The sequence below is a fragment of the Chrysemys picta genome, chromosome 10 (assembly GCF_011386835.1).
Source record: "Chrysemys picta bellii isolate R12L10 chromosome 10, ASM1138683v2, whole genome shotgun sequence".
Classification (NCBI taxonomy): domain Eukaryota; kingdom Metazoa; phylum Chordata; order Testudines; family Emydidae; genus Chrysemys; species Chrysemys picta.
The window spans coordinates 68,748,451-68,760,710 of NC_088800.1; the positions used below are offsets into that span (position 1 = coordinate 68,748,451).

At 39.6% G+C, this 12,260-nt stretch overlaps 2 protein-coding genes across 3 annotated transcripts in view; one reads left to right on the top strand and one right to left on the bottom strand.

Annotated features, from left to right (window-relative positions):
* The window catches only part of BMERB1 (bMERB domain containing 1), a 121,220-nt gene extending 112,645 nt beyond the window's left edge, over positions 1 to 8,575 (top strand). The window contains exons 5-6 of one of the 2 annotated variants that reach the window (XM_065559959.1): positions 643 to 725; positions 3,282 to 4,787. In XM_065559959.1, the coding sequence (XP_065416031.1) occupies positions 643 to 725; positions 3,282 to 3,394 (196 nt within the window). In that variant the 3' untranslated portion in view covers positions 3,395 to 4,787. Of the gene's footprint in view, positions 1 to 642; positions 726 to 3,281 lie in introns of both variants that reach the window. The other variant, XM_005307571.5, reaches the window with a different exon arrangement.
* LOC135973815 (uncharacterized) overlaps positions 1 to 12,260 on the bottom strand; it is a 1,510,190-nt gene that overhangs the window by 808,758 nt on the left and 689,172 nt on the right. The gene's annotated exons all lie outside the window — the stretch shown is intronic.

The following is a 12,260-nucleotide window of genomic DNA, read 5'->3' on the forward strand; positions in this document are numbered from 1 at the left end:
AGCTGCTTCTGGGAGTGGTGCAGGACCAGGGCAGGCAGGGAGCCTGCCTTAGCGCCACTGCGCCATGGGGCTGGCAATCCTGTGGGCCAGATTTAAAGCCCTGATGGGCTGGATCCGGCCCACGGGCCGTAGTTTGCCCTCCCCTGGGTTAGAAGGTGGGAATTGGAATTACAGACAATTGGGTTTGGTTTTTAGTTTGGACATTGATTCGCTGTGTGACCTTTTCAAGCCATTTAACTTCTCTGTGCCTTGGTTTTCCTACTGGTATAGGCCCTGATTCACCAAAGCATGTGCTTTACTTAAGTGCTTTGTTGAATGAGGGGCATAGTGGGGCTAATATTTGCCTGTCTCTCAGGATTAAGCAGTGAGCATTAGAATGAAACCCCAGTCCCATTGAAGTCAATGAGAGTTTTGCCACTGACTTCAATAGGGCCAGGATTTCTCTCTCAATTCATTAAGTTTCTAATGAGCTTTGAGATCTTTAGATGAAAAGTGCTAAATAAGAGCCAAGAAGTATTATTGCTATTAATAAGATTCTTATGGATCTTGCCTTTACACAAGTCACTGTTTCTCTTAGTTATGTAGAAATTGCTGCTTTTTCTTCTACAACTTTTTTTCCCCTTTCTCTTTTTGCACCAACAGAGAGCAAGAGGAAGACAAGGAGATGGCTGAATTCCTGCGGATCAAATTAAAACCCTTAGACAAAGTAACACGATCACCTGCCAGTGAGTTTAACATTTAAAAACAAATGGGAAAGAAAAAAGTCTTTGAAAAACTCTGGCAAGGAAGGGGATAGATTTTCAAAGGCACAGCGGGCAGCTAGACACCCAACTCCCACTGAAAGTCAATGAGAGGTGGGCTTTTGCTCCCAATTGTGTGTCTGAAAATTTTCCCAAAACAGCTTAGACCAAAATGAACTAATATAAAAATATAAAATTCCCCCCCAAAACATGAAATGCCAACTTCTGTTTCTAGCCATTTCGGCTGAGATTTTGAAAATCACCTAGTGAACTTGGATTTCTAATTCTCATCAACATTAAATCCATATGTGCTAGGTGGCACCTCTCTTGATAGTAAAAAGAATGTGTTTTTCAATCATGTTAGTTCAATCAACTGAGCTTAACAGGATTTTAAAAAATCCTGTTAAAATGCAGATTAATGTGCTTGAAACCATTTTATCGGGCTGCGTTTCCGCCTATGAGGAGTCTAGAGTTTTAACTACTGCTAGCACGACTTCCTATGTGATAGTGACAGTTAGTCTATATGTTAATGATGTTTAACTGGGCTTTTCAGTCAGATAAAGCCAGCTTGCATGAGCTAACACAATTGAAAGACCCACCCTTTTGTCTATCAAGACAGGAACTACGCAGGTTGGAAGGTATCTTGAAAGTCTTATACACTATAATACCATATGTACTAGGGATATGGGTGTAATATGCTCTAGATCTCTAGACAGGACTTTGTAACAACCCAAGAAGGGACTGCTATCAGAGAAGTCTTCCCGGGCTTTACACTAAGCCTAGTGCATGTAATTGAATAGTATGTAAAGAGGAACTGGAGTAAAGCATGAAGGTTCTGAGTGTCTGACAAAACCATATAAATTGGGCACCATCATTACCTTCTGAAACCACATAAGGAAGATATGTAGGAGACATTTAATTACTGAGAAGTCTGGCTATTTTAAAATGTACCATAGTTTCAATCAATCAAGTGCCAGCCACTGATGTTCTTCCTGAGTCCAACAAAGGGAAAGTGCTGTTGTCAGGGTTCTCTCCCCACTCAGAACTCTAAGGTACAGATGTGGGGACCCACATGAAAGACCCCCTAAGCTCATCTCTACTAGATTAGGTTAAAAACTTCCCCAAGGCACAAATTCTTCCTTGTCCTTGGAACGGTATCGCTGCCACCACCAAGTGAGTTAGACAAAGATTTAGGAAAAGGACCACTTGGAGTTCCTGTTTCCCCAAACTATCCCCCCAAGCTCTTCACCCCCTTTCCTGGGGAGGCTTGAGAACAAACAAGGTGAGCACAGACCAGCCCCTTGGGTTTTTAGAACACTAAAAACCAATGAGGTTCTTAAAAGCAGAACTTTATTATAAAGAAAAAGTAAAAGCAGCACCTCTAAAATCCAGATGGAAGGTAATTTTACAGGATAATCAGATTCAAAACACAGAGGATTCCCCTCTAGGCAAAACTTTAAAGTTACCAAAAAAAACAACCAAACAAACAAAAAACAGGAATAAAGCTCCCTCTTAGCCTAGGGAAATTCACAAGCTAAACCAAAAGATAATCTAATGTATTTCCTTCCTTACTTACAATTTCTAATCTTAGATGCTTAGTTCAGGTATGGCTTTAGGAGATGTATTTTCCCTGCCCTGGTTCCTCGCTGTCCCAGAGAGAACACACAAAGAGAGCACAAAACAAAAACCTTCCCCCACAGATTTGAAAGTATCTTCTCCCCTTTTGATCAGGTGCCAACCAGGTTATTTGAGCTTCTTTACCCTTTACAGGTAAAGGAGGGGTTTTATGCTACCCGTAGCTGTATGTTTATGACAGCTGGATATGAACATTCCAAATCCACAGACTCTCCCACTAGCCCAAAGATTTATCCCTTTTCAGCATCCTGGCTTATTATACACATTGGGAGATATTGAGGATAACATTGACCAATGTCAGTGCCAGCAACATTTTTATTCAGCAGAGAACAATCCAGGCTGACAAGCAAGCTATTGTGAGCATCTGATATATGGCACCCTGGAATCTTACAAAGTAGAGCCATTGAGGAAAGTAGAAATCTGAGAAGGAGTCCAAGGAATCGGTGGATACTATCTGGGGGCCCTGGAGACTGAAGTGCCCACTCATTACCCTACTGTAACAGAACACTTCAGTTTCCAGGGCTGCCAGATAGTATCCACCGATTCCTTGGGCTCCTTCTCAGAGTAGTGGGTGTTGTCCGGGGTTCCCTACTTGGTTTCTCCTTTCTTGTTCCCTCATTTTAACCGTATGATTTACACCTAAATCCCCCATTTTCAGTTTGATGTCTGGATTCTGCAGCCCCTCTCTCACCTGAGTGGGCAAGCCTTCTGTTCCTTTGGTGGGATCAGTCATCACATAGGCTGGTATCTTTCAACATCACTAAGAACATTGTTCAAAGAATGTAAAATAAACTCGGTCTAGAAGGTAGGCCTGTGTGATACTGCAGGATACTCTGTGATGAAAGCAGAAGGAAATAGTTTGGTCTAACTCTAGATTTTAATGGTGTCCTGTTCTGAATGTCACAGGTACCCCAGCAGAAAAGAAGGCAGAACCTCCTCCAAGCAAGCCCACCGTCGCCAAAGCAGGAATAGCTATTATTAAAGATTGTTGTGGGGCCACGCAATGCAACATCATGTAGCTCCAGTCTCTCTACCAATTCTGTCTTTTTTTCAAATGTTTTCATTGGCTAAAACAGTAGGGGGAAAGGATTTTAAAGCATCCTGATAGTTGAATCAAGAAATACTGTAAACATTACAGTAATGTACTGAATGTACCAATGGTGAATCCTTCACTGTTGCATGGATCACTCAATGCGCATGCTTAAAATAAAGGAATATATATATAGCAGCTGTCCAATGACCAGAACAGATAGGTAAAAATAGCTGAAAAGACAAATACAACTCTGTGGCAAAAGTGAATTAGAAAAGTGTATATTTTACCAAATAATGTTTAAAACAGCGGTTTTAAAAATTCAGCACTTGGTAGGATTTGTTATACACCTTTTTTCCCTTGGCAAATTTCATTCAAACACATGCCAAGGTCTGAATATAAAAATGTCCTGCCTTGGCTATTTTTCAGAATGAAACCTTAGGGTAGCGATACTGTATATAGTGCAACCAATAGATGAAGCAAATTTAGTACAACTGGTGTTGCATACAAAATATTTATTGAACTAGTACAACATTGGACTACTTTGCTGTGTAGTTTCATTTCCAGTTCTTCACAGGGAACAGATAAGAACAACAAAGATCCTGCTCATTGGCTTGTATTTTATTATGGCATTTCAGTGACCCTGTGGTCAAATGTCCTATGTGGCTTTTAAACAACCTAATTCAAATGGAGATTACCTGTCCATTTGGAAATTGGTTTCTGCTAAATTCTTAGCAGGCACAGCTATGGTTTTTGGTGTAAATTCAAACATTGCATCGTTTATTTGCTTGCAAGCCCTCCGCCTTGCAGAGATGCAATAATAGTGAGAGTGCAGTCAACTATTAAAACCACAACTAAATGCACTATGAGATTATGTATCACAAGCTCAATAGGTTGCTGTCCACAAGGGGAGAAAAACATGACGGCAGCAGGATCATTTAACTTATGAAGCAGGGTGCTGAAAAGGGCTATTAATCAGATTCTTAACGGCCATGAGAAACATTAGCTGCCAAGTATTATAAAAAGACAATACATCCCCAAATTCTGTCTTCAAGATTAAAAATAATAAACATAAAAGGTGAAGTTTTGGGTACTAAAAAGATAGCAATACATAAAACAGTGGTTTCAAAACTAAGGGAAAAACAATTAGGTCTGATACATTGATGTTTCACGTTTCTATTGGTATGCAGATGAACACGTGTAAAATATAGTTGTCCCTTTACTAGCTGTCAGTAAGATGGTGCATCTGTGTGACTAGTATACCATATTATAGGTGTATGTTGTGATGGGTGTAAGTAGTTAAATGAAGATGTTCTGATGTGAAAACATTGGGGTTTAAAAAAGATAATGGAATGTTCCTAAAAGAAAAAAGTTTTTCAAGCTGAACAACCGTTTCTTAATACTGGATAAGCAAAACATTACATATAAACCCACAGGAAATAATAGTTACAGCAGGGGAAGCCAATCAAAATATCAGTGAGTTACGTAACTAAAGGTAGATGTTAAACATTTCTGAAAGAGCTGAAGCAGTGTCTAGTTCAGATTCAGAGATCTAAACAATCAAAATAGTATAAAAACCAAACTGCCTGAGCTGTATTGGTCCAATATGTAGCATTTACATCTCCAAACAAACCTGTTTCACTGTCACAGACTCTTTTCAAGAACCATACTACAAGAAGACTAAAGAGGAGCAGGCCTAAGAAACAAAGAACATATGTTACTTCAAAATGTACCTTAGGGATCAGAAATAAGGGAGGAAAAAATATTAAAGTTTTCCGCGAGACACCAGCAGCACTTTAAATATTTTAATCAAAATACTATATGGATGTGCATCTGTGCTGACATATACCTTCAAATTCACCTCTGGAGCTGTCAGAATTTGGTGTATCCAGATTTGAGTCAGGTTGGTTGCAGGGTCAGTACAAAATGTGCATCAAAGCAGAGAATTGTTTATAATCTGAATAAACTTTAAAGAAAATGCATATGAAAAAAAACCAGTCAGACTGTGGACAATCAAATAACCCCCCTGAAGTTTCTGATACCTTCTCATTGCTTTGGACCAGTCCCTCATTCTCTATCATGTGCAGTGTCTTAACAGAAATATGGGATGGTTATAGTATATTATATATATTATTAACAGGGGTGAGGAAGAAGGTAAGTAATGTTAGGAGTGGGACTTGCTCAAGAAGTGTCAAATTTAAGGTCTGAGAGAGGAATCAGCTATTTCATACACCTCTTTGTGTATACTGGTGAATCAGGAAAGCTGGGTGTCCTGAATAATATGCTAATCACAAGGCTGCAACTGATAGAGGGAGAGAGATGACTTGGAGATGCGGGATGGGGGGGTGTTAGTAGGAGTATTTAGACTTTCTAGTAGATGACTGTCCTTGGTCAAGATAGGAGAGATTGCTGGGGATTCTAGGAAGGTCAGATTCTCTTGAGGGATGGGGAGAAATCAGCAGGATTTTCCAGATGGGAGGTAGGCCTGGACAGCAAATTCAATTAAAAGAGAGCCCCAAGACAGACCTTTGTGCGATTGGGCATTCGTGATTGGGGTACATCTCCACAGTAGTGGCAGTAAAACACTTTATCACAATTAAATTAAAAAGAACAAGCACAGTGAAGAGAGCTAAGCATCTATGAACATGGTTGTAATCAGGCATTTGCAATTTGTGTCTTGAGGGAACAGAACTAAAGTATCAGTAATGAAAGTGATCCTTTCATTTTCAGAATTTACAAATCAGATCAGTTGGAAGGTGTGGTTTATCAGTGAAGTCTTAGTTTTATCTACTTTTTTATCACGTGGGTTGAGTAAGGCATAGAAGTTGAGTGACTTGTCCAGTGTTAATCAGTGGCTCATTTAGAAGTAGAATCAAGGATCCTGAGGGCCACAAGTCTTGCAATGAATTACTAGATGGTGCATAGTTAGAGTTAAGCTGTGAAAAATCTGCTCCCCCTGAAATCAGTGGAGATTTCACCTTTGGACTCCAATCCAAGCAGATTTAGGCTTGGATGCTTGTGCAAATACCACCCATTTTCTTTGAAAACTGGACTCATACAGTATATATTTCAAGTGAGGGTTCATAGCCATTTAGCTCCTCAAAGTTAGTAAGAGTCATGTGGCTAAAACCCATCGCACAATATCTTGGAAACATACTTTCTTCCATGACTACAGCTTTTTAAAAGATACTTAGCTGAAATTTTCAAAAGCGATTAATGATTTTAGATGCCTCAGTTTTGGGGGGCCCCAACTTGAGACATTTAACAGAGCCTGGTTGGTTGGTAATTTCTGAAAATCATGTTGCTTAAGATGTGCCAAGTTGGGCACCCAAAATCATTAGTCACTTCTGAAAACCATGGCCATTTATTACCATTTGTATCAAGTTAAATACCAACGCATCAGAAAATCATAGAAGTTCAAGAGAGAAAAGACATGTTAAAACATCAAGTATATCTGTCTAGGGACAATTGCTCCCTACAGCTACACTAGGTTACATTTTGTGCAGGATTTTTCAGTCCCAAAACCCCACTGAAAATGATGAAACTCTACAGCAAAGTAGAGATAAATGTGTTTCCAAATAAACTAAGATGTAGTGTTATCTAAAACATTTGTTACTTTTCTTCAAGCTACCAAGAGCAATGAGTGGTTGTGAACTAGAGTAGGATGTACATGTCTTGTGCACAATCTCCTTTCAGAAAAGTTAGGTTAGCTTTGTGCAAAAAAAGAATAATTTTATAACTTCATATAGTTTGTGAAAGAAATCTGAAGGGCTCTATTCCAATGAAAAAATGCACAATCTCCCACAGATTACACTCCATAGAAATCAGTAAAAAGGAGCCACTTCCATGACTTTTCCCCTCAACTAGCACTGCAGAAGTATAATTTGCCATGTCCCAGAAAGATGCAGAAACCAACACAATTCCCAGCCCTGTGTTCAACCTCAGTCATTTGCAAGGTGAGGTGGAGAAGGGGACAAGGGCGGTAAAGCCCTCAGTGTCCAGCGGTACCATGCCAAGATTTATTTTTTATATAGTATATGACATTGGCCCAACAGCAAATCATTGGCTCTTCCTGAATCAGAGAGATGGTTTAATAGCAGCCAGGGGAAGGGGTAAAGTCCATCAGAGGCTGCAACAGTCTACACTGACTGGTGTTTTCATTAGGGAATTACATTACCAGTTCTACCTGCAGTCCATTGCTGTGTGTTCTCAAGATCCAGCTATATAGTGGTCCTAAAACGACATACCATGGTGGACCGCAGATAACACGTGGGGAAGGAGGAATGATGATGAGGTCAAGGGGTATTGTTAGAGGATCCTGCTGCTTTTTCTATATTATTACCACCATTGTTTTTCCAGCTGTAGGAATCACAGCAAAATGGTATGTGCTAATGAATTAAGTGTTTAGTTTATTTTACTCCCATGTTTGGAGTAATAGTGTTCCAGAATTTGTAAGAAATATCTAACAATAACTGATTTTATTATCAGATTAATTCAACTCATTTTAACTGAATATATAGGAACAGGAGATCAGAAAGATGCAAAGATAAAGAGAGAGACATTTTTCCCCAAATTACAATGAACCAATTCAATCCAACTCCAGAGAAACTTCTCCTACACAACTCTCCTTGTAGGCTGGAAGTGACAATAATATACTAAACCAATATATATTGGATATGTACGATACATATTAAATAGATTACACCATCCAAACACTTGCCTTGGCTAATCCTACTAGGAGAACAAGACGTTAACTAGTAGCTACTGGTAACTGACACAGTTAACCCTTTCATAGGTGTCACCCTTAACAGAAGGGTATTAATTTTTTTACACATGAATACTTTTAGGCCATCATCCAAACCCACACAATTACATCCTGAACAGCAGTGTATGCAAAAGAGGAAAGTTATGGAATAGCTGTATCTTTTTGTGGTAAATGGAGCCCTATGTGTTTTATTTGGTTGGTGCTCAAAAGTTTATATACGATTGTCAAGCTTTGTTCACACTTCATATTTTCCCAAATGGGCTTAAAAGCCTTTCTGCAATCAGTTAAATGGACACAGTCAGTGAGATGTTTCTTTCCTATTTTCCCAATATGTTATCCGGTTTGACCCTGAGCCATGTTGCTTGGAGTAAAAAAAAAAAATTAACATTGTTTTGAACTAATAAAGTGTAGAACGACTGGGTTACTTGATAGGTTGAATTTTGAACGGAAAGATGTTTTTTTCATCCTACGAACACATATGTTTGTTTTGTATTAATTGCAACTTTGTGTCCTGACTCTATAACTGACTTGTGCGTGATCTTCAGTGGGAGTTTCATGTATAGAGCAGCTACAGAATTAGGCTTATGGGAAGTGAGGTCCCATAGGGAAGGGCTGTTTTTTAGCTATTCATCCTTTACTCTGTAATGAGTAATGTGGAATCATAACTCTAAATCCAAACACCTTGAGATCTAGTGGAATTTAGATCTACCTCTGAAATTCACAGATGGCTCTTTCCTGTATAGTTGGCCAAACCAAAATCCTGAATCAAATTTGCTCCTGAAATTTGAAGAAGTTAGCTTCATATCCAGAATTCACTTCTGGGCCTTTCTTTACAACACGCAGGGCTGAATCAAATCTCTGGATCTGAACACACCCACATATCAGGGAAATTTAGATCTGCATTCCAACATTCAACTCAAAAATTAGGCTAACCAGAGAATGATTATTTATCACAGGTAGGGAATGTGTAGCTTCTAAAAATGTCACAGACTTTGTTTAAGGGAAATGGGGTTGAGTGTAAGTGTTGGGGTATTTTGCTATCCAATTAATGTGTATTTCTAAGCAGGACTCTACTGAGTCTTGCATCAAAACATGAATCCACATTACTGCTATTTATTAAGTAACAAAAATGAACAAACTGGACAATCTATAGTCATCAGTAAGGAATATTCAGAGAAGTGTGAACAAACCAATTGTTCTATGTAATGTTGTCCACCTACTGTAATGTTTATGTCTCTCTCTATATCTACATTACAGCTGAATTTTTTCTTGGTGCTCCTGCCTATGAAATAAATATTTGTTTGTGCTTGCAAGTCAGCTCTAACGTTTATATGACAACAAGAATGTTGCTATAAAAACAATTATGAACACAACAAGCTCTAAGTCATCTGTGAACAGTTCCTCATCATTACCAACAACCAGCACATGACTCAGGGTGATCGGTGATCATTTTCTATCTGTACATTGTGCACAAGCTGTCTTGTAGCTTACTGCTTTTATCAGAAATCCCAGCTCTAACCAGCATTTGCACACAAGCAATTTTGTGGATTTAAGGAATTCTGCTCCCACAAAATCAAATCCTGATTCAGGAGCCTTTAACTGAAGGGAGATTGATCACTACATGAAACCAGGTATTTAAACCAGAAAGTATGCTTTATTGAGTCGGACAGAGCACTATGGTGGCTAGCAAGGCACACTGTGTCAATCAAGCCATCCAAGAACTGAATATACACCTGATTCTTAAAACCATGGGGCCAGATTCTCAGCTGTTGTAAACTGGCTGAGTTCCATTGACTTTAAAGAACTTACACCAGTTTAACAGGACCTGAAGATCTGGTTCTATGTTTTTAAAAGGAGGCAGTTGGACTTTAATGGACCTATGCCAATTTATAACACCTGAGATCTAGCCCATGTTTTCCTTGTGAATCATGCAGAGTCAGGAAATAAATAGGGGTGCTTTTGTCAGGTTGGACCCCAGCAATGAGGAAGGCTGCTGGGACATGGGCTATTTTGGGAAAGAGAGCGATCTGGGCAAAAAAATTATAATGAATGATTTAATTAACTTTGCCTCCTCTTCTCTTTGAAAATTACCCGCAAACAGATTGCTGCTTTCTCAAATGTATTCATTATGGCCAAATAATTCCTGGTCTGCAGATTGTTCATGAGTTTGTGGTGAGAATATTATGCGTTTGTTTTACAGTTGCACCAAGACCATAGCCCCACTGCTCTGGACACTGTACAAACAGAGAGAAAGAGTCCCCGCCCCAAAGTGCTTACAATCTAAATAGAGAAGACAGACAAAGCATGGGAGGTGAAACAGAAGCACAGAGAGGGGAAGTGACTTGCCCAGGCTCATTGGCAGAAATAGAACCCAGGTCTCCTGCCTCCTGGTATACTGCTCTATCCACTGTACCATAGTACCTCACCTCAGAGAATCACATTGTTTTTATTAGACATACAAGATCTTATAGTATGTTTCTCTTCCCTGATTGAACGAGAATTAGGTTTGCAGTATGAATTAATGTTCATGATTACAAATTAAAACTATGCTCTCCATAAATATAGTGCAATAATCACTTACTGCTCACTTAATATTTGCTATTTCCATGAAGTTTCCTGCATGTTTGCTAGAATATTCATGGAAAGTGAAGGCAAAGGGGCATGAATACAAAATGGGTTAATTAAAAAATCCAAATAAGCAGTCCCAGAATATCCTTTTTAGCAGCATTCACCCAGCTCTAGATTAACCTAGATCTGCCACAGCAGTGAAGTTGCTGAGCTTTCCCAGTAATCAGAGCTCCAGCCTCTCAGACAGGGACTAAACATACCAGCCCTCCTTTTATTATCATAGAGCACTGCCCCAATTAAATAAATATAATATAATATATGTGGAGATATACCTATCTGATAGAACTGGAAGGGACCCTGACAAGTCACTGAGTCCAGCTCCCTGCCTTCACTAGCAGGACCAATACTGATTTTTGCCCCAGATCCCTAAGTGGCCCCCTCAAGTATTGAACTCACAACCCTGGGTTTAGGAGGCCAATGTGCAAACCACTGAGCTCTCTCTCCTCCCCCCCCCCCCCCCCACAATTTAAAATATTTTACTGTGAAGAGGACAATGAGGAGGGTGTTAGTTGGGTGTCTTCTCAGAAACTAAGTTCAAAGTACATTTGGTCTGAAATACATGCTTTAACAGTCTGAAACAGACATTGCTGACACAGACGTATCAACAAGGTTGTCATGTCCACCAGTTATTGTTCAAGTGTGGCTCAGAACTGCAAGGTAATGATAGAGGCATTTGGGGACACCTACACAGCAGCTACCTGTACTGGAGCAAACTTTCTAGTGCCTTTCTCTAACTTTGCTGTGACATGTACAGGTACCACTGAAGGCCAACATACATCAGTCAGATAGGCTCATGGGATCATGAAACAGGGATCCTTACCAGAAGCCCCAAAAGTACTCTGATCACCCTGGAAAGCCTCAAAGAAACACACACACATTGGCTAGATTAGGACTGAAATTGGTGAGACACAAAATCCCACTAGTACAGTGAGCATGTTTTAACGGATATCTGCATATCACAGTTCATAATAAGTGGCCTCAAGGGGCACTTTCATGGTGAATTATTTGATCACCAAATTGACTATTAAAGAGCACTTAATCTGTAATCTAACCAGTTTGCTGGTTGTTTTCACTTTGTTTTACATCTTCTCTTTAAAGGCCTGTCTACAATGAGGACAGCACTAGCAGTTTGTTGGCTGCGGTAGTTTTATAACTGTTGCCTAGCCAGGCATAGCTGTTTAGAAAATGGTAAAGCAACATGCATCTGCCAGTCTAAAGCATTTCCCCTTCAATGATCAGGCAAATCATACTTAAAACTGATTATCCTGGGGGGAGAGTTTAAAACCATGTTTAAGATCAGTTTCATTAATGTAATCTTGCCACTAAAGTAGATCGTGTGAGTGCCTTGAATTGCTTTGTGCCATTATTAATGACTCTTGTGTTCATTACCAGTACAGAACCACATAATCCCAACAGTTTTCCACCATTGGGCAAATCCTGGCCTCACCTCCCAGGCTGCCTA